The sequence below is a fragment of the Penicillium canariense genome (assembly GCF_028826845.1).
Source record: "Penicillium canariense strain IBT 26290 chromosome Unknown utg000006l_segment0_segment0, whole genome shotgun sequence".
NCBI classification, from domain to species: Eukaryota; Fungi; Ascomycota; class Eurotiomycetes; order Eurotiales; family Aspergillaceae; genus Penicillium; species Penicillium canariense.
In genome coordinates this window covers 1,404,269-1,431,195 of record NW_026622733.1, presented here as the reverse complement: position 1 = coordinate 1,431,195, position 26,927 = coordinate 1,404,269, and the positions used below count along the sequence as shown (strand labels likewise).

The following is a 26,927-nucleotide window of genomic DNA, read 5'->3' as shown; positions in this document are numbered from 1 at the left end:
GGGAGGAGGCTGGGGAGGACACATGGATTTCCAGGATTGAAGATTGAAGGCATTTTAGGGAGCACTATCTCAAAAGCTGACATATATCTAAGACAAATGCTATTCTTCTCAAGTTTAAAAGAGCAATATCGTATTTGACTCCATCATAACTATGCCGAAGTAGGATGATGATCTTTTAGCCATGATCCGGCGAATTCGACAGCCTCCCTGAGTGGAAACAAATACGTAGGTGCGCCGCCAACTGTCTGCCGCGCGACCCGCATTTCCTTTTCGAAGTCGGAACCAAGCGAATCAAACATATCGCCCGAGACCACTGTGTCTTCGACCGTCATCCACTCTCTCCCTTTGAGCGTAGTGACTGCGAATGAGTTACTCTCCAGAGAAGCCGGGAGCCGACATTCAGCCAAATGGAACGCAGTACAGCTTTCAAAGCCCACGCCCAGTAAGACAACGCGCGCATTCAAAGCTTCCAACCGAGCGAGTGGACTATTCTCACCAAACCGACAGTCCAGAGCATGCCCAGAAACCGATTCGGCTGCATGGTGACCGATTGCCGTGAACGAGGTCTGTGGATGGGCACTGCGAATCGCATTGGGCCATGTGCGGACAGTTTCTGCGATAACACCCATGCCGCGGGTGCGAGTAGTCTGTGGATCATAGGCTGGGATTGACTCGCGTATCACTTGATGCCACTCTGGCGGAACGGGAGGATGCTTCCATTCTCGGGGATCTGAGTTGTCTCCAGACTGTGTGGGTACAACCAACGTACCCGTATTTCCGATGGCGTCGAGGAAAGCTAGCACAACAGCCTCGGCTCCACCGCATACCCAGCCAAGGGAGCTGAGCGAAGAATGAAGCAGGATGATATCGCCCTGCTTGATACCGAGTCTTCTTAAATCATCTGCTAGGCTTTGGCGCGTGCAGAGATGGCCTTTGACTGCCAAAGGTCCCATTTCTTGTTGGCATTGACACACCAGATTGCGATGAATGGAATATCGCAAAATCAAAAACAACGCAAAGTTGTTGTAATATAGGGAAGCTTTGGTGAAATGGTGTTGTAGAGGAAAAGGCGATTGCTGGTAGTTGTTTGGGAGGGTTTTGGATTTCCTAAACGGTTGCCCGAGGGGACTTCCGTCTATCTGAAGAACCTGATTCGCCAAATATACGACGCCACTCCACTTGAACTAATCAGCTTCTTTGAGACGTTCAGTATCAATCATCGCGACCGATATATGGTTATCCCTTCCAGCAGGACTATCTCCTTTCACTTCGCTAGCAATGGCTATTATTACTATTACCCCTATCCGGTCTCTTTGCGAAGCTGAACGGCTTGTCGGATTCTCTCGAGTTTAACGCAACCAAGAGGAAACCAAAGAGCAAGAAAGATAAGAAGAAGGAGAAGAAGGAACGAAAGTACCTGAAAAAGATCGGAGGACCATTTGCGGAATAGTATAGCCTTTCGTTAGTCTCGCCCGGCTTAGTGCCAAATTATTTCCCCACGCTGCGGGTGGTTGAGTACAATATCACTGGACTAGAGGATATTGTCCTACGAGTAGATTCCCGCGACCGCGATTAGGTAGAATCTTCTAATTTCCGCATTGAGGAATCTACCCTACCTCCAACCAAGAATCCCTCCGCCAGGATTGAAAAGAAGATGAAGAAGAAGAAGAAGAAGAAGAACAAGAAGCCTACCTTTAAGATTCCCGATCCCCTATCCTCGACCGCCCCTCCGGGTCCTGCCTACTCTAATCAACCATTTACCCTGCTTGGCTACACTTAGTACTTCGCAAACCTGACTCCAATCAACTAGGAAATAGCATCGAGCCGTGGTCATGACCCTCGGATCAACTTCGAAGTCGAGTATACTACGAGCGAAGATGGCGTGTGCTATATAAAAGATTTGACTGTACGTAGCTTCTTGGAGCTTGCCATTCGAATCGGTGAAGCTGGAGACGCCGCAAGTGACGCGATCGCCAACCGGATCGCCCGGCCACGAAGGGCAAGACGGTGAATGAGGCCTAGCGCACGTTCCTTTCGCGGGCATTTACTAGGTTTATTGATATGGATGATCTGAATTTGGTGCGGATATAGTAGACTTGCATTGCCATGAACAAACGGCCTGGAATGGATGGCTTAGAATTACTGTGAAGCACAGTGAACATTACCAGTTGGTTGTATATCCCACACTGCCCAGTTCGGAGATTTGCCCTCTCCTTCACTGCCCTTAAAGACAGTATTGAGTCCTGCTTCAAGCTGTCCTGAAGATACGCATGTCTTCGTAACTCGCCAAATTCTGAACCCACACCGGAAAACGGGGTTATTCTGAAGGTCCACTGCGTCGTAACAAGCGTCGAAAGCAGGGACATCCATGCTTGGATGGCAGTCTGTGCCTAGCAGCGTTGAGTCCACTACATATTGCACCTCCTCCAATGCGGACTGTAGAGTATACTCCGACATAGTAGGTGCTCCCACGTCGACTCGAACATACGCTTGTTCGCAATTGAGCGGATTATGGAACCATGTAGCGGGGTCGAAGGGGTTGACGGAGGCTCGCACTCCTCCAAGCAGACCGAGGCCGATCAAAAAAGGAAGCTTCATCGTCGCTACTAGGTATTAGTTAGAATAAGGACGTTATATTGTACTAAGGCCTAACTCACGTTTCAAGGACTTGGTTGAATACTACCTCGAGGGTGAGTTGGAAGGGGGAGGGGATGGTGAAGAAAAGCTGCCTGGTGTCTGGGGCACCTCGCTTTAAATAATACGAGTATCCAGAGAGGCAGCGAAGTGATTGCTAGGGAAAATTGTCCTCTATCGGACTAGCCCTATCTACAGACCTACAATTCCGCTGTATTTCTGGATATGCCGCTTATAGCCGAAGGCATCCTGAAGGATTTTGTGGCGCGTTACGAACTACTCAACCAAGTCAACTAGGTCGGGCGTCGTGAGACAGAGTGTTTCACCGTTCTTTGCTGGTGATAATCCTATTGGATACGATAGGCTCGTTGGAGGATTATACGGATGAATTCTCACCTAGCTTCTTATTTGGCAATTTGGCAGCGGGAAGGGAACGGCCGCTCCACGTGGGACATCCGTGGCCATGTTTATCAACGATCATTGCTTGCACATAGACCATTCTCCACTTCGATGTCTCTCCTAGGAATCCATCTAGCAGATGATTTTGGATCTTCCAATTACGAATAGGCATTATTGCCATCTTAGCGCTTGAATTGATCTTCTGGATCGCAGCTGGACAACTCACCACTGTCACAAGACTGAAAGAAATGTGCAACGCGGCTCAAAAGGAAATTGGTTAGACAGGCTGTGTTGAGATGATGGCTTTCATTCGTCATTGAATGTCAGAAGAAGATGAGCTGGGATGAAATCGACCCTTTGTTCGCTGAGTTGGTATCTCATCTTCACCCAGCTGGTCGTTCATGCAGGCAAACGGGCGACATCACCTAATTCGACTGGGACGCATCGTCGGCACTCGTTTTCGCTGCCAGTTCCATGACTGACCTCTTCTCCTTCTCCACGCCACGGCGCCGCTGAGCCGTGTCGCAGTGTTCCACATTTCCACATTCACATTCGCCTCCATCTCTGAGCCAACGATATGTAATGCTCCAGCGATGGTCGCGCGGTCGTAGCGTTCCATCCACCATGGTGTCGTTCTTTCGCTTCTTGATGCCATGGGTCCAATGCAGCCTCGAGTCGCCCGTCATCTGCATCATGCTTCGCGGGGTCAGATCCACGTCGATCCGTACGTCGCCTCTGCGGAATTGCATAATGGCGGGTGCGCCGAGAGATAAGGCGTAGAGCTGGTCATACGGCCCGTGTGCGTCGACGTGCGGCGGAATGCCAGCACCCGGTGGATAGAACTGCAGGCACACTTGGTCGGGAGGTCGAACCTCGGTAGTCGGGATCAGCGGCTGCAGCCAGTCTGGAAACTCCTTGTACGGGATCTCTGGATCTATGCCGAATGTTTTATAGTCGAAGGTATAGCCGTAATGCAGTGACGTGCGCCCGGGGCGATCGGGCCATTTGAGCTCATCCCGGAAGATTGAGATGAGGCGTTGCTCGTGTTCCGCATCGACAAAGTCATCCTCCCAATAGATGCCTCGGGGCTGGATAGGCAGCTCTTTGAACTCTCTCCGCTTCTCCATGCCCCTGCCCGTCCTTTGGCGCAATGAATGGTGCAAAAAGGGAAACCGCAAAACTGTTCCCACGTGACGACCCAATCTGCGTGGGGAACCCCGTTTGGGCCCCACCTTCGCCTGATCCCGTCCGGGCCAGTCTATGCCTCTTAGGTATGCCTTCAACTTGTTCACTCTCTACTGCGTACGTTGAGCTGCATTGATCACCGCATCTATTGACTGTGCAGTGATAAGCAACTTCTGGATCCTAGATGGTGACTCACACCCTATTGGGAACCTAAACCCGCGGTCGGACTTGAAAACAGGAGTTGGACAGCGGGGTAGGTAATAGCTCGGTGTGGAACAACCTTAAATATATACTTCGTTTTGCTTCATGTAGGTACCTATGACGCCCTTTATGTAGCTCGGCAATCGTGTTGACCTTGGGAAAACTCATGTTGGGTCAGGAAAACACCGGCGCCTGAGCCATATCTAAGGAGATCTCTCATCTTGCACCATCTGGAGTTGAGCCAGCTCAGGTAATCTCATGCCCGAATATCCAATCCTCTGGTCCTTCCGTGTGATAGCAGGCGCAGCCTGCAGCCTGCGCAGCATCCGATCTGCGGGCGTCCCCTCCCTTTTGGAAAACCAGCTCGGACCTCGCGTTCTTTTTTTTTTACCCTTCAACTTTTCCATTCCGCCCATAGCCCAGATGCGCGTATGTTTTAAACAGGCTATCGAGTCCGATGCTCGTTTGACGGCCTCGACCTCATGTTCCAACGCATCGTTACCGAATTCGCCTATATAAATTGGACTTCTAAAGCCGACTGCGAACCCGTTGGGTCTTCTACAGTGGGTCCAGGGACAGCAGGGGCGGGGTTGCCCTGGAATACCCACATTCTTACCCAATCGACTGGAGCTCAACTCGGGCTGACCCCGGATCATCCATATTGCCTTCAGCGCCAGTCCCCGCGTGGTGGGCCGCAGGAGGGGTACGGTGAAGTTGAAAGCCCGGAGTCTGACTGGATTTGACCCAGTCCGGCTCGTCCGTGAAGTTTAAGGTTCAATCTTCGCCGGTTTATTGCGAGGGCATCTCAACCAGTCCCGGCCCTATTGCACGCCTGCATCGTACCCCCTCTTCCTGCAGTCGCCCCGCAGGCGGCGGCATCGCCCCCTTTCCACCGAGGTAGCTGAGTTAAGGAAGCCGCTAGTTATCACATGGATCAGCTCCTGCGAATCGTCCACTGCTATCATCGGCCTCGTGATGATCTCATGGCTCGGAACCCGCTACCGCAATAGAGAGATCGACCGGTCTCAAGGTCTATAAGAACCCGTCCTCGGGTATATACGCACTCCCCAGCACGAAATCCTGCTTTTTCTCTGAAAATCTATTTTGCTTGCCTCCTGCTCGCCCTCCACTCCCCAGATCGCACCATGACAGCCATCGCGGAGGTCGAGCCTGGTTATGTGGGGAATCTGGACTCAACACAGGAAGAGAAACTTCAACAGTTCTGGACACTCCTGATGCAATCATGGGATCTGAGCATCCCTGGTCCGGAGCCAGCCCGCAAATCATCAATCTCCTCTAACGGCACTGCCAAAGTGCATCGACGCTTTTTCTCTCTCGGTCGGTCACCACCTCAACCAACAGAGCAGGAAGTAGCCGCAATCCCCGCCAACCTCCTCTCAACACTCGAGAGTCTCGGCGCCGGCCCAAATGAGACGAAAGCAGTTGGGTCCCTTCTAACCAAATTGCCGGGAGAGAGGCTGCGATCGGCCTTTTTGACCCTCCTCAAACAGGACCACCCCGATGCTCTCCTGTTACGCTTCCTACGTGCCGAGAAATGGAACGTCCCGAAAGCATGGATTAAGTTTGTGGCATCTTTGAACTGGAGAGTCAACGAATACAAGGTCGATGAAGAAGTGTTGCTCAAAGGCGAAGAACACAACCTCGAGAAATCCCGGCAAGAAGGGAACTCCGCTGACAAGAAAGACGGTGAGGGCTATGTACATCAGCTCCAAACCGGCAAGGGCTACTTCCACGGCGTCGATAAATGGGGTCGTCCGATTTGTGTCGTCCGAGTTCGATCCCACAGCCCCAGCGAGCAAACACAAAAGGGTCTATTCGATTACATCATCCATTGCATCGAGTCGGTCCGCTATTTACAGGTGCCTCCCGTCGAATCAATGGTGAGCCTTGTCCTGTCGTGGTGATGGTCCTGCTCCATGGTCCACGCCTTGCTCCCAAGCCAGTCGGAAAGGCTAATACGCAGATCTACCAAGGCAATTGTGTTCGACCTCACCTCATTCAGCCTGTCGAATTGGGTATGCCAACTCCTGCGTCCGTTTCCCTCGTGTTAGTCGCTGACACGCTGCGCATAGGACTTCCCTCCCGTTAAATTCATCATTGATAGCTTCCAAGAGAACTATCCTGAATCCCTGGGCGCCATGATTTTCTACAATGCGCCATGGATCTTCTCTGGTCTGCCCACAATCCCTTCAGCAAATTCATGGCGTTGAAACTGACCCTCGTATTGAGTATAGGATTCTGGAAGATCATCCACGGGATTCTTGACCCAGTGGTCGCTGCCAAGGTTCACTTCATCAGTGGTGCGAAGGAACTAGAAAAACTGGTGCCAAAAGCACAAATCTTGAAGGAACTTGGCGGCGAGGAAGATTGGGACTATGAGTACATTGAGCCATTACCACACGAGAGCGATCGGCTAAAGGATACAGCCACTCGGGATTCCATTCTCGAGGAAAGGAAGAAGCTTGGTGATGAGCTCTTTAGTGTGACCGCGCAATGGATTTCTCACTCCGACGTTGACTCTGCTCTTAGCCGTCGGGGTGAGGTGATTAAGGGTCTGAGTGCGAATTATTGGAAACTGGATCCATACGTGCGCGCTCGCAGTCTCCTCGATCGAACAGGTGTCATCACAGAAGGGGGAACCATCAACTTCTACCCCCCGAAGGCGGCGACTCCGGTCGACGAAAAGTCAAAAATGGTCACCGAGCACGTAAATGAGCCCCAACTGGCAGCGGCGGCGGCTTGACGATGGAGGTTCCTGGGGTAATTCTCACATTTTGATATGGCGTTAGATGTTGCCTTGACTTCCGTTTGGAATACAATTGTTGTGAACTTATAGAACGAGCTTGTAAAATCACCCTGTGTAGTTCTCGCGCCACAGTACCCTATCTCGTACGCTGTATGGAGGAGATGAGACACTGAGATGCTCCGTGGTCATTTTGTTTATTAATTACTAGGTTATAGAGTATAGTGCAAAGGTATCCAAATCAGATTGAATAATATTCTTAATCCAAGCTGTTAATTCATTTTCAGTGGTGGAATGCTCATGAGTGGCACTGCTGAGCTCAGAGGATCTGTGATGTTGCTATCACTGGAAGAAGCCCGGGCACGGAAACGGCAGTGGTCCTCGGAGCCCCCCTTGAACGCGACACTTTGGATGACTCTCAGTGCCCATGCCGCGGCGGTATTGGCCTCCCAGTACAACTCCCTCAGACTGGTCATGACGTCGAGGCATAGCTGGAAGTTTTGTAGCGCTTCGTCGCGTTCTTCCGAAGAAGGCGCTTTCATCTCAGCCACATGAATGATCAGTGCGATGAGGATCGCCGTGACACCAACAACCGGCAATCGGTGTTGCAAATCTCGCTGATACAGCTCGGACATAATCCGTGAAATCTGGTTGGCAGCAAGTTGCACGCAGAACTTGGATGATGGAAAGGGCTGCGACTGATGGAAAACGGCGACGGTGGTGTAAAAGATCATATGAAGGATATTGCGGTGAAGAATGACGGTGGGCTCCTCGTCCATGTTGTGCAGGTCTAGCGGACTGGCTTGGCATGGAGGCGGAAGGGTGTTTGCCCAATCTGCGAGCTCCATCTCCGAGGCGAAGACTCGGCTGGAGAAATCATCACTGGGACTTGCTGTTGGGAAGGTGGATGTGACCGATGTGCGAATATTTTGAATACTTTGTTTGCCCTGGAGATCCAGCACGTCGCTGATGCACGTGCACAGCCTGGCACTCGAGATGCACACGAGGGCCAGATCCCTCTGGACCTTGACGTTCCGGATGATCGGGCATGTAGGGGACAAGACTTGATTTTCAAAGGGGAGAGCGTCCAGCTCGAAATCCTCCTCGGTCAGGGGTTGATGGCGAAATTCCGCCCGCTCAATCGTAGTTCGACATCTCAATCTCAAGGATATCACGCAGTCCGTTATATAACATGCCCATGCAACACGTTTCCATAGACTGGCGCTATAATGGACGTTAAAGACGCCAGGAACGTCTTGAAATAGCCCGATGGATCGAGCCACGGTGATTGCAGCCCTCATCCAGTGACGACTGTCATGTCCATCTGAGGTATCCAGCCTGTAGGTCATCAGAAGCAGCGATTGAACAACAACCAGAGGGTCTGTTTCATAGTTTGCTTTATATAGAAGCTAGGATTGCGTTAGCGTTTGCCATATGCTGCACGGTCGGCGACTAACCTGAGTTCGCTGAAAGAAAGCCTCATGGGCCTCTCGTCGGCTAGAATAACCAGCTTCGAGGAGATGTTCCACATCCACAAAAGTGGTTGCAGAGAACATCACAGCGAGATAAAGAAGTAAGCTAATAGATCCATGGCCGCCGTTTCCATCATGAATGGAATTAAGAAACCCTTGCCATTCTATGATTGGCAATGAGGGCAACACGGTCTCCACGAACGTTTGCAGAAGAGCGCTCTGCAGCCGGATACTCGGGAGGCATAAGACTCCATTTAACCGAAGGCATTCCACAGTGTCCTGACTCATCATGATGGGCAGAGGGTTGATAAACGCTGGGAGAAGTGCGAGCGGGCTGAATCCCGCGGGAGTACAGGGTGCTGAAGGACCAAGATTGGTGAAGGTATTCCAGAAATCCTCCTCACTGAAACTCATCATGTGCGCCACATCGGATGAACAAGGAGTTGGCGATATGGATATAGCTGACAGGCTGTCACTAGTCACTGCGGGAGACGGTTTTGACAACTGTCCAGACGATCGCCGTCTGATTATCTGTCAGTCGCAGGCCACAAAGATAGCAAGAGAGAACTTACCTCGGCCGATTCTTTCTATTGACTACGCATTTAAGACCCTTCCGGTTACAGTTCTGGCATGGAGAGCCTGCCACGGCATTGCAGCGGATTTTGGCGATTTGACACGACTGGCACGCCTTTTGCGCCCTTCCAGAGAGAAACATGGACGGTTGTTTCGGGTTTGGCATTGTGATGGATTATTCAATTGTTACTTCGGAATCCCGGTGCAGAGTTCAAGGACACTCCATCCGAGGAGAACAAGACAGGGACAGGGACTCTTGAAATTGGACGGCGTGGGAAGCGAGAATGAGAAAACAAATGAAAACGGGGTTTGATCTGGGGACGAAAGGATATTCACATATGTAGTCCGGGGCCCCGCAACCTCCTTAGATCAGGCTTTGCGTGCCATGGATCACGATACGAAATGAGCTATGGGAACGGGAGACACACCGCGAGGCAATTAAATAGACGAGATTGTGCAGCTTCAATCCTGAAAGACATAGTTAACTTAGACCTAAGACGTAATCCGGACAGTTTCTGCTCAATCGGGCTAGGCTGCGGCGCTGAGGGCTTGGCACGGCCAACGCGCGGAGGATCGCGTCTAGTGGCTGACCCGGTCTCTTCTTGCCATTTTCGGCATCGGCGGGAGGTGTGGCGTCGCGACGTGGGGATTCACCCGAGTCTCCTGACACCACAATCTCGAGGAAGCCACTCAAATTCTAGTGGAAGGGACGGTAGGAGCTGTGGGTGGTCAACCTAATCGTATCGGCCGTGGTCTTAGCTGGGGGTCCTGTCAAAATGACCTCACTCTTATCTTCTTATTCTTAGCGACAACGCCGGGTCCATTTCTTTACTAAGGCAGATTACGCGGTAGGCTGATCGTGCAGCCACCAGAACCCTATATATCTCCTGTCCTCTCTGCCTCTTGGGGCTATTCCGCTATTCCGACACAAGTGGGAAAGCCCCGTGCGTGCTCCCCCTCCTCCCGCTTCTCCTCCTGGGACAATGCTTATGTGCACTTCTCAATCCCTCTTTTTACCTTTGTTATTCCATGGACCTTGTGTCTTGATCAAGGCTAACAGCCAATGGATACTTCATCTAAGACTCCTACACTGGAGCCATGGTGATCTTCCATGCGGCAAATCATTGGAGGAGAACGAAATGATTGATTCACCTACAGGAAAAAAAAAACAATTCGCCAGTTGCTAAACATTTCGGATGAAAAAGCTATGGCGGCATTGCAACATGAAGCTGTGTATCGACTAAATCAAACCAGAGCCCTTCAAACCCAGACTCTCTAGATGCTCTGACCTGCTTGATGAATCCTCGAAGTCTGGTCGCACTCATGCTCTGAACAGGAAACAGCGTCAGGCTTTCCCACAATTCTTCCCCGGGACCTTCGACCTCAATCATGGCCAATGTGAGGGGAAATACAACAGGCAAAGCTGTCGTCTGCGTAGCGGCAGATTGAGCGAAGTGCGACACGATAGAAAATATACTGTTTGCAAGATCTCGTGCTGTCTCGTCCTCGGTTCCAAGGGGGTATCGAAGACGATGAATGATTAATAAAGCTGCCAGACGATACACGTTGGCTTGTGTCATCATTGCCAACACCTCATGTTGCCCGTGTTTGAGAAGAAGTTCCGGTGGATTGGGGGCTTCCATTCAAGGATCGTTCGCTCTATATCCGCGAGTTGCTCGTATATCCCGGAGGGGGATTCAGATCCGACGTCCAAAACACCCCTCTTCATGGTATGGCTACACACGCAGAGATCATACAGCAGAGGCAGAAGCGTTGCGCAGAGGCCTGCATAGCGGTCGACAATGATGCGATCCGTGTTGGGGAGCCGTATTATCGGAATCTCTCGCCGCGCCAAACATTCGACGACATCGATCAACATGGGCGTCATGATGATGGTGTCCATGATTGGAAAGTGAATCAACCGCGGAAGCCATGCTTTGGTGGACATGAGGGCACTTCGCACAATCGAATGGGCTGTCGAAGAGTCCGGCGCGGTGAGTACATTGAACACGTACATCGTTTGACCCAGGAAGAGTGCACAGGCTGCATCATAGTCTTGTGTGATTCGCACGCTTCGCAAACGTTGCAATCCTTTGGCAGCTTTCATCATATCGGGCTTGTCTTGACGCATGACAGGCGATCTCTGGTAGCGCGTCATTAACCCCAGGAACGCCAAGTATCCCTCGGTGAGAGTCGGCGCAGAAAGGCATAAAATGGTATAGACCGTCTTCTGAGATTCAGGAATGAAACTCGATCCCAGCATGAATGGCATATGTATGACTGAAAACTGCTCTGGATCCATTACTGTGCGGAAGGCATCTGATGTTGTTCTGAGGGAGGTCGGGGATGCAAGCAGTTTCTCAGGTGCCAAGACCAGCGTATCGTGATTTTGGGGTGTCGGGACTTCTGTCATGGAATTATTAGATGGCGAAATTGATTTTGAGCGTCGCGTGAGTGCATGGTGTGCGGATGAACCCTCGCTTGCCATGGATGGGCTGCTTTGCTGTTGTTCTTCTTGTTGGTGCGTCCCGACCTGCTGCTCCGTCTCGACGCTCCAGACTTGCATCTTCCCATGCGGGAAGGCCTTCGCGGCAGGCCGGCGCCCTATGCGCTTGTTACGCCGTGATGTCGAGCATGCGATCTTGAGACGACGGCATCTCGTGCACTGCTGATCATTGCCCGCAAAGGTGCATTTTTCTTTGCTCGCGTAGCACCGGTCGCATGCCTTCAGAACCATGACCTCTAGAAGGGGCCGGCCGAGGGCAGCGGCAGGCCGATCTGGATCGGGTGCTGGCAATCAAAGGCGCTCAAACAGACGAGCTGGCAAATCCGTGATGAGGAGGTGGGTTGAAACATGAGAGGAGGCGCGAGATTGGAAGGGCGGTCCCCATCGCCGCCCGCGTTTCCCCGCTTCCCCGGGATTCCACCATGGGCCAGCAGCCGGGTGCCACCGCGGTTCCTGCTTGCCTTTGCCAGGTTGTGAGGCCTGCGCGCAGGGTCCTAGTGCCCTTATGTCGACCTACCATGAGCCAGATGAACTTTGTCTCAACGCCTTATTCTCGCCATAAGTCTCTTTTACGTTGTTGTAGGCCCGCACATCTTCATAACTTCTACTATAACTACTGCAATGAGCCAATCGAACATGGAGTGTGGCTACGGTGGCATGCGTACAAGAGGCATCTAGGAGAAACCTAGACAAATCGGGTGCTTTGCCTAGAACCTCTGCTAGAATCTCTTGTTTATGAACTCTTATCTGTCACTACAAGCAGGGTGTTTACCGCCCCTGACTAATCAACTCCTTCCCTATCCCATGTTGCAAAAATGTCTGCGGCCACGCCTGTATGGGGTAGATCGGTAGATCTCTTCTCCATCTTCCGAATGAATGCCTTTAGACGTCCGCATGGGGCGAGAACTTCCAGCAAGCCTCAGTACAAGGACCGTGGAGGCGAAAAATCATCTAAATCTGTTTCCGCATATCACCACCGTGTATAGGAGAAAGGTATTCCCCCAATAAACGAGATTGCAAACGAGGCATCATATTTGCTTTCATCCAGTTCCCGATGGCTTGTAAGTCATCATATCGCTGGAAACTCTTCCTTCGAGAAAATACAAGCTTTCGAAGTAAACAAAGGTCTATGAAATATTGGAGATGTGTATTATAGAAAATAGGGGATCCAGCCAGATAACGAAAATTCCGTCAAGAAGCTAACTAATCCTGGTTAGCATCTAGCTGGGCAATACGAGCCCAACTTCTACGACTAATTCTTTTAGGCGCATCGCCGACAAGAGGTCTGATTGCCCCGCTCTAGGACAACTTTCACAACAGACCCCTCATTTAACTGCCGCACCTGACCTCGCAAAATCGCACTAGAGACTCAAAATTCGAAGTTAGAAAGCAACATGCACATCCCCACGGAGATCTACGATCATGTAAGCCTTGGGTTGGTGTCATAGTTGATTATTGTGCTCAGCGCTCAACATTTCTTACAGATCGTCTATCGTGTTTGGAACGTATACAATAAACTCCTGTATTTGGAACATGATGCTAGGCATTACTCGATCTATGATGGCAATACCCGACAGGCCTTAACCGCACTGCGCCTTGTCAACAGGGCCTTCTGTCGCAGCGCTTCACCTTGGCTCTTCCAGCATATCAATGCGGAGTCCAGTTCCTCTCCAAAGATTCCGCCCCTGGAGCGGCTTATACAATTATCGAAAAGCCCATATGCTGTATATGTTTATCAAATTGATTTTGGCTTTAAGGAAAGCTCTTCGTCTATCACCGATACACTACATACACTATATATCAAGGACCTAGCAGAATTCAGCTCGTCTCTTCTAGCCAGATTTTCCAATCTTAGGGCCCTTGGATTCAAAGAACTACCCTCATCGCTACCGCAATCCCAGAGAAAAGTCTATATGGATACGGTTGTTTCCATATTGCGTTATGTGCCGCTTCGAAACCTGACAGAACTTGAAGTCCATTTTCCTATCACCCACGACTTCGGACGTTTCTTTCCGAACCGGCTCAATTCTTTGCAGATCCCTATCGAAGATGTTATACAACATCTTCGACACCTCGGGCTATCTGTTTGTACATGTACGGAACCGGCGGACCCGAGAGCCAGGCAGCCGCCAATTTTGCCGGAAAATGCTGCTCTTCCTAACAGCACCTATGCTCCCCACTTATTCAGAATGGTTGAAAATGCGCCAAATCTCGAATCACTCATACTGTCTAGTCTCAACGTTCTAGATATTGACTTTGTCGCCTTTCTGTCTTCCCTTTGTCTGCAGTCCCTCTATCTAGAAGGGATTTCCATTTCATCCCCCGTCCTCCTTTCGCTCATTAGCCAATCCGCACATAAGATTAAGTACATCAATTTCTGCCTGGTCAAATTAAAGTCTGGGACATGGCAACAGGTGCTACTGCAAATGTGCAAGTTACCACGTCTTCTCGATATCAACATCGATTACGGTGGGTACTCATTGACAGGGTCGAGCTCTCATCTGGCCTGCAGGGGACTTGTTGATCCAGAATACCGTCCAAATATCGAAACCATGCATCATCTTGATTTGACAGCACTTGGTAATCTGCAGTGGCGAGTCAATTCAAATAGGATTGCTATAGGATTAGAACCTTTCCCCGATACGGATTATCGACATATGAATGAGTCCTTAGAGGAGTTCGAGGAGTGATCTTTTATAGCTATACAGGAGGATTGGGGTTAGATGCGGAATTCGGTTGTGCTAGGGATTGCCTTTTTTCCGCCGAGTCTTTTGTTTGGAATTCTGTGGGAATTGCGAAGCTGGATATTCAGGCGGCGTTTGTAACACCGAGGCCTATCACTACGCACTCAACTACAAATATTCACTTAATGAGTGCCTCCAACCACAAAAAACACCAGTGTCATTTCCACTGCAATTGGAACTCGGACGATAACGATATATTGAAAAGGATTGTACGGAACCCTCACGTTTGGAGTGCCAGATAACGTTCTATCCACAGTTGATACACATGGGGCTAGATTGTGGGATACTCTTTAGCCAACTTATCAGCTATTCTCCTTTTCCACGCGGCGACATTCCCGTGAGCTGGCTAAGCCTTCAGCGAGTGCTCAACTCAGACACAGCGACCAGGCCAATGATAGATAGACGGGAGGTATCTTCAGTTCCTAAAAAAAAGGTCAAAAAAAGAACGGCTCATCAGCAGAAATTCACTTCCACTGAATTGGTGAATTTCTGCAAAATTTGCCGATCGGTGGCGTTGCGTAACGGCGGGTTTAGTCTAGCCGAGATCATTGCGTTTTTTCAACGTGGGTAAAAACTGCCGACACCACCCCCCTGAATAACGATGAGCATCCAGCTGAGCCTTCAAAAAGGGGACATGACTAGCGATCATGAGTGAAAATGCGAAACTCTTCACACGGAGTGACCGTGAATCTTTGCCTAGTGATGAGACGTGCATATCGGTCGTCTATTATGTTTAGAGAGTGGCTTATCTGCTCGTCGAAACATCATGCCCTGGGCTCGAATAGCCAGCTGAGTGCCCCCAGCGAGCTGAATATCCCGCCATCTTGCAAATGAATCAGTCCGCTTGAATTCACCAGTTTTAGTGTGAAGGGGGGACGAGGAGGCTCGGCCAGAGGTAGAAAACCAACCAATGTCCCATTCGATTCTTTCGGTGCCCATCTCAAGGACTATTTTCTTTTCAACCCTTTCTAACTTTATCTACCCTTTAAGTCAAGCCTCTTGCTGTGAGTTCGATCAACATGGCTGTCCCTGGGACCGAGTTTGTCAAAGAGCCAAACAAGCTCATTCTCTGCTTTGACGGTACTGGAAACACATTCAGCGGGTCTAATGCCGACACCAATGTTGTCAAGATTTTGAACAAGCTCGACCGGCACGACCGTCATCAATACCATTATTACCAAAGTAAGAGCGATTTGCTCATCATTGGCGCTGGTACTAACAGATCTTAGCTGGCGTTGGGACGTACGACATCAATGAAACATCCGTCAACAAATCATGGCTCGGTGGGATCCGAAGCCGCATTTCTCAGACAATTGACCAAGGAGCTGGCACGACGTTTGACTCCCATGTTATGGCTGGGTATCGGTTCTTGATGCGTTACTATCAGGCAGTAAGGATTTAATCAGGACAGGAGGACATGAAGGGCTCCCCACTGACACTTACACTTCCAGGACGACAAGATTTACATGTTCGGTTTCAGCCGTGGTGCTTTCACCGCGAAGTTCCTGGCACGCATGATTCAAAAAGTCGGACTACTCTGCATGGGCAACGAGGAGATGGTCCCGTTTGCATACCGCCTCTATCAGCGGTATCTAGAAGGCGAAGTGGAAGACTTTGAGAATCCCGATTCTAGCAGTGATGCACCGGCGGTTGATGGAGATCGACAGCCTCTGCTCAGTGGGGACAAGTCAACCGAGAACCACGGGCATACATACGAATCGGCGGAGAACGAGATCGTTGCATTCAGCAATACCTTCTGCCGGAAGGAGACCATAAAATGCGGCGACAAGTACGTCCAAGCGAATGTTAAAGTCTACTTCCTCGGCATCTGGGATTGCGTAAACTCGGTCGCTGTTTTGGAGCGTGCTCCACCTATGCCTGCTACCGTGGCCGGAACTGCGCATTACGTTCGACATGCAGTGGCCGTCGATGAGCGACGGGTCAAATTCAAGCCCGCGCTGCTCTCTCAAGATATCCGCGCCCAAGATGTGTTGGAGGATATCGAGGAAGTTTGGTTCCCAGGCTGTCACGGCGATGTTGGCGGCGGCTGGCCAGCAGCAAAGGATGACCACAAGTCTACACCCGAGAGCATGGGGACGTGGCAAAGATTCAAGAGATTTTGGACTTCCTTGAAGCCCAAAGGGGCCTCTAAGGATGTCCGTACAGATGCCTTCCAAATGAGCGACGTTGCATTGTCGTGGATGATTCGCGAGCTGGAGTATGTTGGAAGCTTAGATGAACAGGCTAGTGTCAAGTGGTCACCGAACAAGAAGGGCTACCAAGACGCGTTCATGAGCAAGACAAGTCAGGTTCAAGCTTTGGAGGGTGCAATCCACGACTCGTTGATTTTCGGCAATTGCTCTAGCTTTTTCAAGGTTCTGCTTTGGAAGTTTCTCGGTAAGTCCCCGTGAATACCCATGGCTATTCGAGTACTCTAACCCAAATATTGCAACAGAAATCCTTCCTTTCATCACCCGTTGGGAGCTCATGGGGAATGAATGGAAAAAGGTCCGGTTCCCATTGAATCGCGGCTCCTACCGCGATATCCCCCGCGATGCAAAGCTCCATGATTCGCTGAAGCATCGGCTCGAGAATGACAAGGAATACATACCTGGAAACAATCATGGTGATCAAACAGAGCCCTGTTTCAGACGCAAAGATGGACAATTAACCGACTTGCACCTCGCTAAGCCCAAGAAAAACCAGGAGCTTGATAAAAAGCACCAGATTTGGACTTTCGCTCCATAGTTATCTTCCATGTTTGCGAAGTCCCATTACAAAAAATATGTTAAATATTATAAAATCAAAATTAAATAATACATATAAAAAAGATACCAGGCAGTGGCTACTTCGATTTTGATGAAAGGAGAAGAGATCCTTTGTTTATTATTGGATATGTTTCTACACCGCTGCTCAAAGCACATGATTGCAAATCCACTTGAACAGATGAGGTTAATTTCAATGTCTGCGGCTCTGTAATTTTGCTTCTTCCAAGATGTGCGGATAGTATTTAGTTTCCACTTCCACGGTCTACTTTCCTTGCGGGTACTCGATGTATCAGTAGCTACGCGAAGATAGTAGCAGACCAGATTTCTGAGCGGATGTAACAACACCTTACAATCCTAACCAGTACCTAGACATTGAAATGAAATACCTGTCTAGATCCGCGTCTCAATTGAGGGAAACTAGTAAAGCAGCTGTGAAGATAAGGATGCCCCGGCTGGAAGGGTTTGACGCTAGAACTTGACCGATTCGACTGGAGGAGCAGCCAGATCGGCAATCAAACCGACGGTTGCGCAGGGAGCGACTGAGAAGCTCGAACGCCTGTCAAGCTTGTCGGTCGAGGAAGGTGAAATGCGACGGTGGTCGCCCAGGTATGTTTCTCTCCGCCCCCATTCCGGATTCCACTTCACACTTGTATACGGCTAATACCAAGTCTTCTTGATGCAGCATGCGCCAGGTGCCAGGCAAAAGGAAAGCCCTGTGCGTATAGCGGAGAGTCCCTTACAGTCGGGCTCTTCTTATAGGACTGAATTTAGATCCATTCTTTGTAGCAAGCATCGGCTATTTACACTAATTTAGTATCAAACATTTTTTAGGACTTGTGCTAAGCTTGCTATTGCCGTTTATTTGTTCAGGAGAGCATCTTCTTAGTCACTCTGTCGTTATCAGTTCCCTTGAGGCCGATGGCTTAATTCATCAACAGTGATGATATCCACACCTTCGCGGGCGAGTATGCATCGCACATAGTTTCGCAACTTGCGAGGCCAATGTGGCGTACCCCCATATCGGACTTTAAGGCCAAGGCCATGAGCTATTTGTACCTGTTGACGAAGATCGGCGAGCTGCTTGTCTGAAAATCCATTACAACCCACAGTCCCTATTGCTGCGTGGAAGTCAGCGAATGCATAGTAGCTGTTTCGAGCGCTGTAGTCGGAATTTTGCAGAATCTTTTGATCGTACGATGGCAAGAGTTGCAAGAGTGGAGCATCGAAGAAGACGTCTCTGGAGGTGCTCCGTTCCAAGATCCGATGGAATGGTACATTGCCGGTGGCAACGATTGTGATCGGACCTTGTATAGTAACTGATCTATTGAATTGGGTCAGGAAACCGGCCTCTCGCAGAGGCTCAATGTGTGGAATAAGTAGAGACCATACCCGCTCCGGGTCATCGCCAAAGTCCATTAGCAATACAAGTGTTTGGGTGGGATCATCTGGAAACACGCCTGAAAGCCCGTTATCATGTGGAAATGGTCCAGGGGGTAGATTTTCTAGCTTCTGGTTATTCTCTCGAAGCATCCTCAGTAGAGGATCAACGTAGAGGGTCCGGAGATTGATTGCTCGTGACAGCATATCGGGATTCGGTCCAATCAAAAGCTCATTTCCAGCAGGGAAAAGGGTCATTTCAATGCTTATGCACCCTGAAGAGATCGCGGATTGTAATAAGATGCGATGTCCATGGTCATTGTGTGAATGACAGGTAACAGGAATTGTATCGTGTGTCCAGTGTGAGAGTTCCGATGATTTGTTTGCGAGAACATCAAAGCTCTCAATGGAGGCAGCCCCATGCTCCCGAAAGAAAGCATTATCGGCTTGTTGGGTCCAGTTTAGAAGCTTGAAGATGCCGCTGATGTGACCAAAAGAATCAGCTGTGTTCAACATGAAAGCGTAGGGAAGACGAGAGACAATTCTTACAAGACAACAAGCATTCCCCAACAAACGAATCGTGCGGCCCGGTAAGAGAGTGCTCGCCTCGAAGGGCAGGATTCGTGGGGCTTTCCGCTGTAAAGAATACGATCGGGCTCAGAAGAATTTCTCTCCAGCGTTGTCCCGGGCGGTAGAAGCTCCCATGACTCCGAATTCCATCCCTGCGAGGACATAACGGCGGCTATTGTAGAGAGGTGGAGTTGGGAGCCGTCATTAGGTCCGAGACTAACCCTTGGGGAAAATACCTGGCCTAGGATATCGCGGCTTGGTAGCCTAGGGACTCCTACAAAATGCTTATAAGCACAATAAATGCCGGATCGCCGGGTAAGGGTCAGGCTTACGACTACTATCCACATGCGGAATACCTCTGCCTGGGCGGTACGGGGTTGGATTGGGGTCCAATGTCCGTCCTCCAATAGTGATTGAGATGCAAGCTAGTGCACGGCCAGCAAAGTGTCCGGGTGGAGCCATGGCTGCTTAAGCTCGTCTTCCCGCAAAGCTTGCGAAGTGGGACCAATCCGGTGTGGCGTATGACATTCTCTCTCCTACGCTGCCCAAGACCAAACACAATGTTGGGAGAGAATGGCCTGCACCTTCGCATACAAGGTTCATAATCTATCAAAAATGTACTGTACGAATAAAATACTGGCTGGTATTACCAATAACGGAACAGCAATGCTAGTGGTGAAGGAAAACCGGTCTAATATTTCAGATCTGAAAAAATAACACTCCAAAAGCAAATTCAAAAATGTCGTGTGATCAGCCGATTGCGTAATATGACTTGAGAGGACGCGTCCCGAGCGCCACGAAGACTGACTCGTAGAATACAAGGAGATCGAGCCAAATGCGTTCATTGATTTTCTCTGAAGTAGGCGCACCCTTGCTTGCAGGAGCTGCGAAAGGCTATTCTAGATAAGTAGTATATACGAGAATAGGGACGTAGGGAAAAGACACTACAGTGTTTCCGGAAATTGGTGTCACCATCTATACTCTTCTATTCTTTTTTTTAACCCTAATGCCAAGACGTAGTAGGCTATATATACAGTAGACTAGCCTCGGAGTAAAGGTAATCCTGTATTATTCGGTATACAGTATTTTACTTTGACTTGAACATGATGTCACGTTCGTGAGACCTTTGTATACTGTACTTTACACGAAAGTGCTATACACTGCTGCCTGGTGCCATCCGCTGCTGCTGTCCGTCTTCCAAGCCAACATGCGTCCTCCACTCTGACTCGGGTGCCATCCAAGGTCAAGACATGAAACATGGCTCCAAGGCTCCCCCTCTCAAAACTGTATCTCATGATATGATAGAGAGCCAGTCCCTCACCACCTCTCAAATGGCCGAAGAAGCTGAATGCAGCAAGCTTACAATCATTAATATTCGCAGAGAGTTGCGGCATTTTGGAAGCGTCCATGCACCCCTTACTCGAATAGCCCGGAGACGAACCGTAACACCACTGATGATGGAAGCGCTCTGCTATCACCTATATGCAAAGCCCGGTCTCTACCTGGATGAAGTTATTGATCGACTTGGGGATATTGCTAACCAGGTGAGGAACTTGGAGTGTCGAAAGGTGTGTGCAGATCAGGGTGTCTTCGCAGATTACCATCATTCGCACTCAAAATGCGCACTCCCCTGTGAAATGACTTTATTACATACTTTTTAGAACGGCTGCTCTTTGTGGCTTGTACATGTGTATTGCTAGGGTATATCTGGACTTGTGGAGGGGTATTTGACACAAGCTGTAGCAGAAATCTCTGCTGTGGCGGTTCCCTAGTTATTGCTGGTTCTTGATAGGCATCAAATATATGTGTGTAGTGCAGCTTTGACAATGTCATCCTCCCAGCTTAGAACTGCAATTGGGTATAGCGGCCGTAGGCCTTGACCCTCCCTGCTGAAGGTTCCTGGGAGAAATTGCATTGTGGTACACTGCTCAGTCTAGCCGCCACTCTTTGCTTGGGTCGACTAGAATGTTCGTTTTGACTAATTTTCAGTGACCCGAAAACGTCAGCTTCCTCGAAGTTTGGAGCATCCGGGTATCCCAGCCACACGTCTAGCTTTATACCAGCGGCTTCAGCCTCGCGCGCCAGTGAAGACGGCAGCGTCCAGAGTCCTGCGGGCAGATCCTCTTCTCTTTCAGGATCATAGACTTTGTCAAACGAGTAGATGGTCACCGTGCGTAAATGTGGAAGATGCGCCCTCTTATGCCTGATTAAATCAAGAAGAAAAGTATCGTACGGCTCATCGTCACTCTCCCACAAAAATTGAGTAAGGTCTTTATCATCGTAAAAGACCTCTAACACCTCCAGACTATGAGGTAAGCCTTTCCAGACCCCAGACGGATCATCCCACCCACAGAGAAAGACATGGTAAATGCGTAGAGTTTCAAGGGCTGTGAACTCGCTTAGATCAATGCGAGGTCCATTGCCCAATCCTTCATGCTCAAGCCACGGCCTTGTCATCGTCAGTTCTTCCAGCGTTCCCCTTTGTGATCGCAGTGTGCGCACAAAGGCAGCACATGTCCAGCTTTTGGCTGGCTCATCTCCATAATGGCCCTCCCACTCGCCTTGCTCGGCATCGTAGTGAAGTACTTTCAAAGCTGCTGGCCAGCTTAATACAGTGGCTAAAGCTTCCTCATGCGCCCCACAGTCAACCAGCCTCAGACATTCCACGGGCGAGGTGCCAACATGTGAGTTGTTTTCAAATTGCATGGGCTCCCAATCCTTAAACCCGTGAATGGTAAGGGTCTGTATGTTGGTGAACCAAAAGACATGAAGGATATTACGAATAGAGTGGTCACGCCAGGAGCTGCCACATGGAATGATTGCTGAAACGATGTGTTCCTGGAGACTTGGGTTCTTCTCCAGACTCCACTTCAGCTGCTCTAGCGGGATCTTCTTGCCGACGCGACAGTATTCACGGACAAAGATATCACGATAAAATATTGGCGTTAGAAGACTGTTCAAGCGGCGGGAGGCGAGTAGAAAAGAGTGCAGGTATTTAACTCTCTGTGATGGATCATGGTCGATCGCATAGCGGTAGGCGTCTCCAAGCTCATAGAGTGACAATTTGATTTGCTTAGTGTCTGTTTGTAGGTAGTCAATGATCTCTAGAATCACCTCATCTGGAAGATCCAACAGGCGTGCCATGTTTCTCGCTCTTTAGGCAATGATTCTGGATCAACTCCACCACTTTGGTAATGATGTTCACGAAGGCTGCGGAGGAAGTAGAAGACGACAGGTGGCGATCTTGCCAGATCTTCCACAATGTTTGGACTGTTTGCCAGGAACATTCTACAAGATTCTATGGAGTCTAACAGTATCTTACAATGACTCATTCGATACTAACAGGCGATACGATACCACTAAGCAGGGGTGGTTGAGAGACCAACCAAATGTAGATTAGGGCGTTTCAAGACAGGGTTCGGGAAACAATTCGCAAGTGTATATGGGGGAATCTGTTTTCGAATATGGCAGTACCCTTTGCGTTTATTAGTGGCCTTCTGCAGCATGCAGAGAATGGGCACTGTGATAGTTTGTTGGAAAGAGAAGGTGCTTTAAGCATTTTTCTTCGCTTTGTTAGTTCACGCATAGTTTAACCTATCTTATGTCTTAGCCTATTGTAACGTAAAGTTGGATGATCAATCTCCCTAATCTCCGCAGAACAGAAAGTCTGTCAAAATCTCTACCACTCCAGCTTGTGGGCGTAGCTATGGCTAAGCCCTTACTCCAGTCCAACATTTGGTGGGGGTAAAATCAAGATACGATATAAGAACCCTAGGTCTGGTATTGTGCTGATTAAAATAAAATTCCCCATCGGCCCCCCTATGTTGAGCCTCTTGCTAAAGGTGGTCTATTGATATTTAGATAGAAAAGTATATTATCGAAATACTATTAATATTTTTAGGGGTAATTTTAGATTAGATATAGATTATTTATAGATTTTATAGATTATAGATAGGTTTCAATAGGTTTTAATAGGTTTTTATAGATTATAGATAGATTTTTATAGGTTCTAATAGATTCTTATGGAAGAAAGAGAGGGGGTTTCAACTATATTATGAGTCTTGTTCATATCGCATTTGAATGTGCTTTTATCATTTCGCCATTGACTCGCTTCCGGGAATAAGGCACATAGCTCCCTTGTTATAATCATGTAGAACCTGACATTGCAATCGTCATTCGATTCAGTCGTCCATTTCAAATGCCTAGAATTAGTCTAAATTTTTATCTTCCATGGACCCTTCAGCAATCTCAAATTCCCAATGCCATGAGGAACCTTGCCCAGCAGAAATTCAAAGGTAATCATCAACACACGATTCAAGACGTACAAAAAAATAAACAGCCCCATCGCGCCCATAATGAACCAAGTCCACGGTCGTGATCCAAGCCACATCAGGACCTTCGTGTCCGCTCGGTGCCAACTGCCACTCTCTAAGTCGGTGATGTAGGGAGTTAATTCAGTTTGATTAACCACTCCTATGTTTTGCGAAGGTAGAGAAGCCTGCTTGAGCAAGTAGTCCATCGCGACCATAGTCAAAAACATTGGTCCAGCAGACATCATAATGGCGCAGTATGGCTGCCATTGAGCCCAGGCCCGAGTAAGGGAATTAGAAATGGGTAGCTTTGCTATAGCAGCTGCATAGACGGGATGCCTGGCGGATGTTATCATAAAGTCATTTGTGACGCCTGTCGGTACTGTGGATTTGAAGAGAGCGTATTCAGAAACTGCATCGAGTTCAAGCTTGTCGATTGGGATACTTCTATTGCACCAAGTATCCATATCGAGATATATCCCGCCGTAGTGATATAAGATGAAGTAGCGAAGGGAGTCTGCACGCTGGATGGGGAAGGCGTAGTTATCCCAGATATCCACAAACCAGGGATAGTGGATTGAGAGAAAAGCGCGAGTCGACTCGTCAGTCCACAGCTATGTGGTAGTATTCCAGGTTAGAAAGACTTCGTCTTCTTGAATGTGGATACACGAATGCCCGTATCTAAGCTTTTTTGGAATTTGCAAATCTTCTCACCTTGTACTCAAAGTCCCCATAAGCCTCCTTGCAGCTTGCCTGTGGTTCAACCCACTTGTCTGGAATTTTGTTCGTAGCAGTAGTTTGGTGGAGTATTCGCGGAATACGGCTTGATCCATTCATTTCGTGCAGATTGCTCAAGTGTTCTTTCCCGGAGAGAGAGACTTGAGGCTTGAAGAGCTCCTCATTCCTCCGTAACAGAGTGAGGAGAGGCTCCAATTGACGGATAAGTAGCCATATAACAAATACGTCCAAGAAGGAGAGGAGAATCGTCGATTTTCGAGGCCATCTGATACGCATAGATTTTCGTCGCTGCTCTAGCGAGTGCTCAGCACCCCAGCTCAAGCGTTCTTCATCGTAGGGCTTGTCCGCGTTGGTGCTGCAGTCCTGGAATAGTAATTTGTCCAAAGGTGGCTGAATGTCAATCATAATGACCCGTATTGGAACATTCGGTATGCTGAAATGGTTTCAAAGGTGAGAGATAGATTTCGTGCTTTTAGGTCCCAGGCATCACAGACGAGAAAATGTGCGGCCTTTCACAATAGGGCCGGCTTGATTGCCAGGAAATATGACAACCACGTTTTCAGCCCCGTTTCCATCGCACTCTGTACAGGCTAAGCTTTCCTTGGCATTTAACGCGTAATCCCCAGATCCCGAAACAGCTGAGTCCTTTTTCCTAAATAAATAAACCCTTCCGTCAGACCATGGAATGCGCACCTATTGTGTAGCTGGTTTTTATAAGCCACAAAGAAGCTCATAGGATTAGCTTTTGCCTTGCGTTATATAATGTCATAACATAGAGCGATAGCTTACCGCTGGTAAATAATAATAGATTATATTGGAGACCACATTTGCCATGTAATCATTAATAGTTTAGGATTCGTCGTAGACCCTGGCCTTATAATAGCTAAGCATCGGTCGTCCAGACGCGATACTTAGTACAAGCTATAGGGTTGCTCTTGATAGCTTCCCCTTATGTTTCTTAATCAATCAATGATTCTTTTCATCTGATTTTGATTGCGCTTAATCTTGTTCGACCTGAATGTATACCAGGCCATACGTATCCAGCCGATTACGACATGTATTCTTTAGAGGCCATAGCACAGTATATTCTGAAAAATTATATGTGCGCGAAACCGGAGTGAGGGATTGTTTTCCCAGTGTAATTTCAACCCAGATTGGGGTCTGACAGACAGACCCTGATTCTAAAGCCCCAATGACGAAGCACGCAACTTTCAAGGCGCGTGTATTGCTTACAATATTTACGGACATTATCTTCGCTCACCAATGAAGAGTACCCATGTTTCGGGCCCGTCTCGAATGAGACCGGTACGGACTAAGCTTGACTACTGTAGCATGAATCAGTTCACAAGTCTGGTCGATGGTTCCTAAATCCAACAAGCCTTTGATTGAACCATGGCATTTGCACTTATTCTGCCATATTGCTAGGCCTGATATAGTCATAAGGTCACGGTACTACATGAGCAGAGAGTTACTACCAGGCTCATACGTGTGGCCTACATTACTTTGAATACATTCATATTTTCCCAATTTCCTTACGAAGTCAATCAATGCGGTGCCCGATTGACGCTCGCTATCCTTTTATCGAAAGCAAGCAAGATGTGGAGGTAGCAAAGAAATATTCATTTCCTTGGCATGACGAAAGTTTGGCTCGTTCGTACGTTCATTGGTCGATTCATTCACCAGCTCTTTTTCTAGATTCGGCAACTTTCCTCACAGCAAAGAGTCACACGTAATCATTTAGTTGCATCTTGTTTGTCGGACCCGACCATACATACCATAAACGGCGATTCTCTATACTCCAGCCAATGAGATCGGCGCAGTATGTCATCCCCCATGCTTTTAACTTTATTTGATAAACCTCCATATATACTGGGCCGCGTAATCAAAGTGAAGTGCGTTCGGGTATGAAAGGAAACGGTTAAATAAGTTTAACATTAAAAAATGTTACTTAAGGCAACTAAGCACTCTTGTTGCTGCCAAAGGTTTTCTGTACAGCGGAACTCAAAACCAGGTTGAACTTACCGGCAAAACTCCTACTCGCCAGAATAAGGAGGAAATGAGAGACCCAGTGACTCAGCGGCTTTCCTTAACGATATATAATAATCTTGCGAATGGCACTATCGTGCTAAGAAACCCCATCTGTCGAAGGTATAATCACCGTCCAACGTTGTGAACCATTGTCAGTCTGAATACTCACCAGTTGGGAATTTTAGCGGCCAAGCTTATCTAGACAGCGATCCACCCAAGCTCATCCCCTTGGATTTTATTGAGAAAACATTAATCGGACCTGGTCAATGCCGAGTAGTGTCATTCTGTGGGAGCGCAACGTACAGATTGGGGTTGGAGGGCATGCTAGATCTCTATCATGATGGCCACCGGATTACTTCCGTGTACTGGAAAGGTCCTTGGAATCGCACTGGAAATCAGTTTCATTTGGCAAACATTGACGACACGAGTTATGAGGTGAAGGCGTCTATTCCCTCGGATGAAGGGATATTGGGTGATCTTGCTGTCGAGGTTGGCGAACTTCAAGCTTGTCATTCACTTTTAGGATAGACTTTAACTCGCTATGTATTTTTTATCGTGATATGCAAGGCATGCAAACTGAATACTGTCCAATATTGACTACTAAGAGCTAAACGCGAGTTAGAAGGTATATCTGACTGTGTCGTTTCAAAGAATCGCG

At 48.8% G+C, this 26,927-nt stretch overlaps 9 protein-coding genes across 9 annotated transcripts; 2 read left to right on the top strand and 7 right to left on the bottom strand.

Annotated features, from left to right (window-relative positions):
• Positions 1 to 149: 149 nt before the first annotated feature.
• On the bottom strand, positions 150 to 953 carry N7482_008493 (AAC(3) family N-acetyltransferase; the record flags this gene model as incomplete). The annotated part of the gene is made up of 1 exon (XM_056690617.1): positions 150 to 953. One exon carries the CDS (start codon positions 951 to 953, stop codon positions 150 to 152), a length of 804 nt encoding a protein of 267 aa, XP_056540382.1.
• A 2,505-nt stretch (positions 954 to 3,458) lies between these two features.
• Positions 3,459 to 4,160, bottom strand: N7482_008492 (uncharacterized protein; the record flags this gene model as incomplete). Its single annotated transcript, XM_056690616.1, has 1 exon — positions 3,459 to 4,160. One exon carries the CDS (start codon positions 4,158 to 4,160, stop codon positions 3,459 to 3,461), a length of 702 nt encoding a protein of 233 aa, XP_056540381.1.
• A 1,404-nt stretch (positions 4,161 to 5,564) lies between these two features.
• On the top strand, positions 5,565 to 7,183 carry N7482_008491 (CRAL-TRIO domain-containing protein; the record flags this gene model as incomplete). Its single annotated transcript, XM_056690615.1, has 4 exons — positions 5,565 to 6,320; positions 6,414 to 6,455; positions 6,513 to 6,612; positions 6,675 to 7,183. 4 exons carry the CDS (start codon positions 5,565 to 5,567, stop codon positions 7,181 to 7,183), a joined length of 1,407 nt encoding a protein of 468 aa, XP_056540380.1.
• Positions 7,184 to 7,455: 272 nt separating this feature from the next.
• N7482_008490 (Zn(II)2Cys6 transcription factor) lies at positions 7,456 to 9,394 on the bottom strand (the record flags this gene model as incomplete). The annotated part of the gene is made up of 3 exons (XM_056690614.1): positions 7,456 to 8,592; positions 8,641 to 9,178; positions 9,228 to 9,394. 3 exons carry the CDS (start codon positions 9,392 to 9,394, stop codon positions 7,456 to 7,458), a joined length of 1,842 nt encoding a protein of 613 aa, XP_056540379.1.
• A 1,413-nt stretch (positions 9,395 to 10,807) lies between these two features.
• Positions 10,808 to 11,965, bottom strand: N7482_008489 (Zn(II)2Cys6 transcription factor domain-containing protein; the record flags this gene model as incomplete). The annotated part of the gene is made up of 1 exon (XM_056690613.1): positions 10,808 to 11,965. One exon carries the CDS (start codon positions 11,963 to 11,965, stop codon positions 10,808 to 10,810), a length of 1,158 nt encoding a protein of 385 aa, XP_056540378.1.
• A 3,532-nt stretch (positions 11,966 to 15,497) lies between these two features.
• On the top strand, positions 15,498 to 17,226 carry N7482_008488 (T6SS phospholipase effector Tle1-like catalytic domain-containing protein; the record flags this gene model as incomplete). Its single annotated transcript, XM_056690612.1, has 4 exons — positions 15,498 to 15,660; positions 15,708 to 15,868; positions 15,930 to 16,875; positions 16,934 to 17,226. The coding sequence occupies 4 exons, from the start codon at positions 15,498 to 15,500 to the stop codon at positions 17,224 to 17,226; spliced, it is 1,563 nt and encodes a 520-aa protein (XP_056540377.1).
• A 920-nt stretch (positions 17,227 to 18,146) lies between these two features.
• Positions 18,147 to 19,139, bottom strand: N7482_008487 (uncharacterized protein; the record flags this gene model as incomplete). The annotated part of the gene is made up of 1 exon (XM_056690611.1): positions 18,147 to 19,139. One exon carries the CDS (start codon positions 19,137 to 19,139, stop codon positions 18,147 to 18,149), a length of 993 nt encoding a protein of 330 aa, XP_056540376.1.
• Positions 19,140 to 21,035: 1,896 nt separating this feature from the next.
• N7482_008486 (uncharacterized protein) lies at positions 21,036 to 22,337 on the bottom strand (the record flags this gene model as incomplete). Its single annotated transcript, XM_056690610.1, has 1 exon — positions 21,036 to 22,337. One exon carries the CDS (start codon positions 22,335 to 22,337, stop codon positions 21,036 to 21,038), a length of 1,302 nt encoding a protein of 433 aa, XP_056540375.1.
• A 1,069-nt stretch (positions 22,338 to 23,406) lies between these two features.
• On the bottom strand, positions 23,407 to 24,666 carry N7482_008485 (glycosyltransferase family 32 protein; the record flags this gene model as incomplete). Its single annotated transcript, XM_056690609.1, has 3 exons — positions 23,407 to 24,117; positions 24,218 to 24,596; positions 24,653 to 24,666. 3 exons carry the CDS (start codon positions 24,664 to 24,666, stop codon positions 23,407 to 23,409), a joined length of 1,104 nt encoding a protein of 367 aa, XP_056540374.1.
• Positions 24,667 to 26,927: the final 2,261 nt, after the last annotated feature.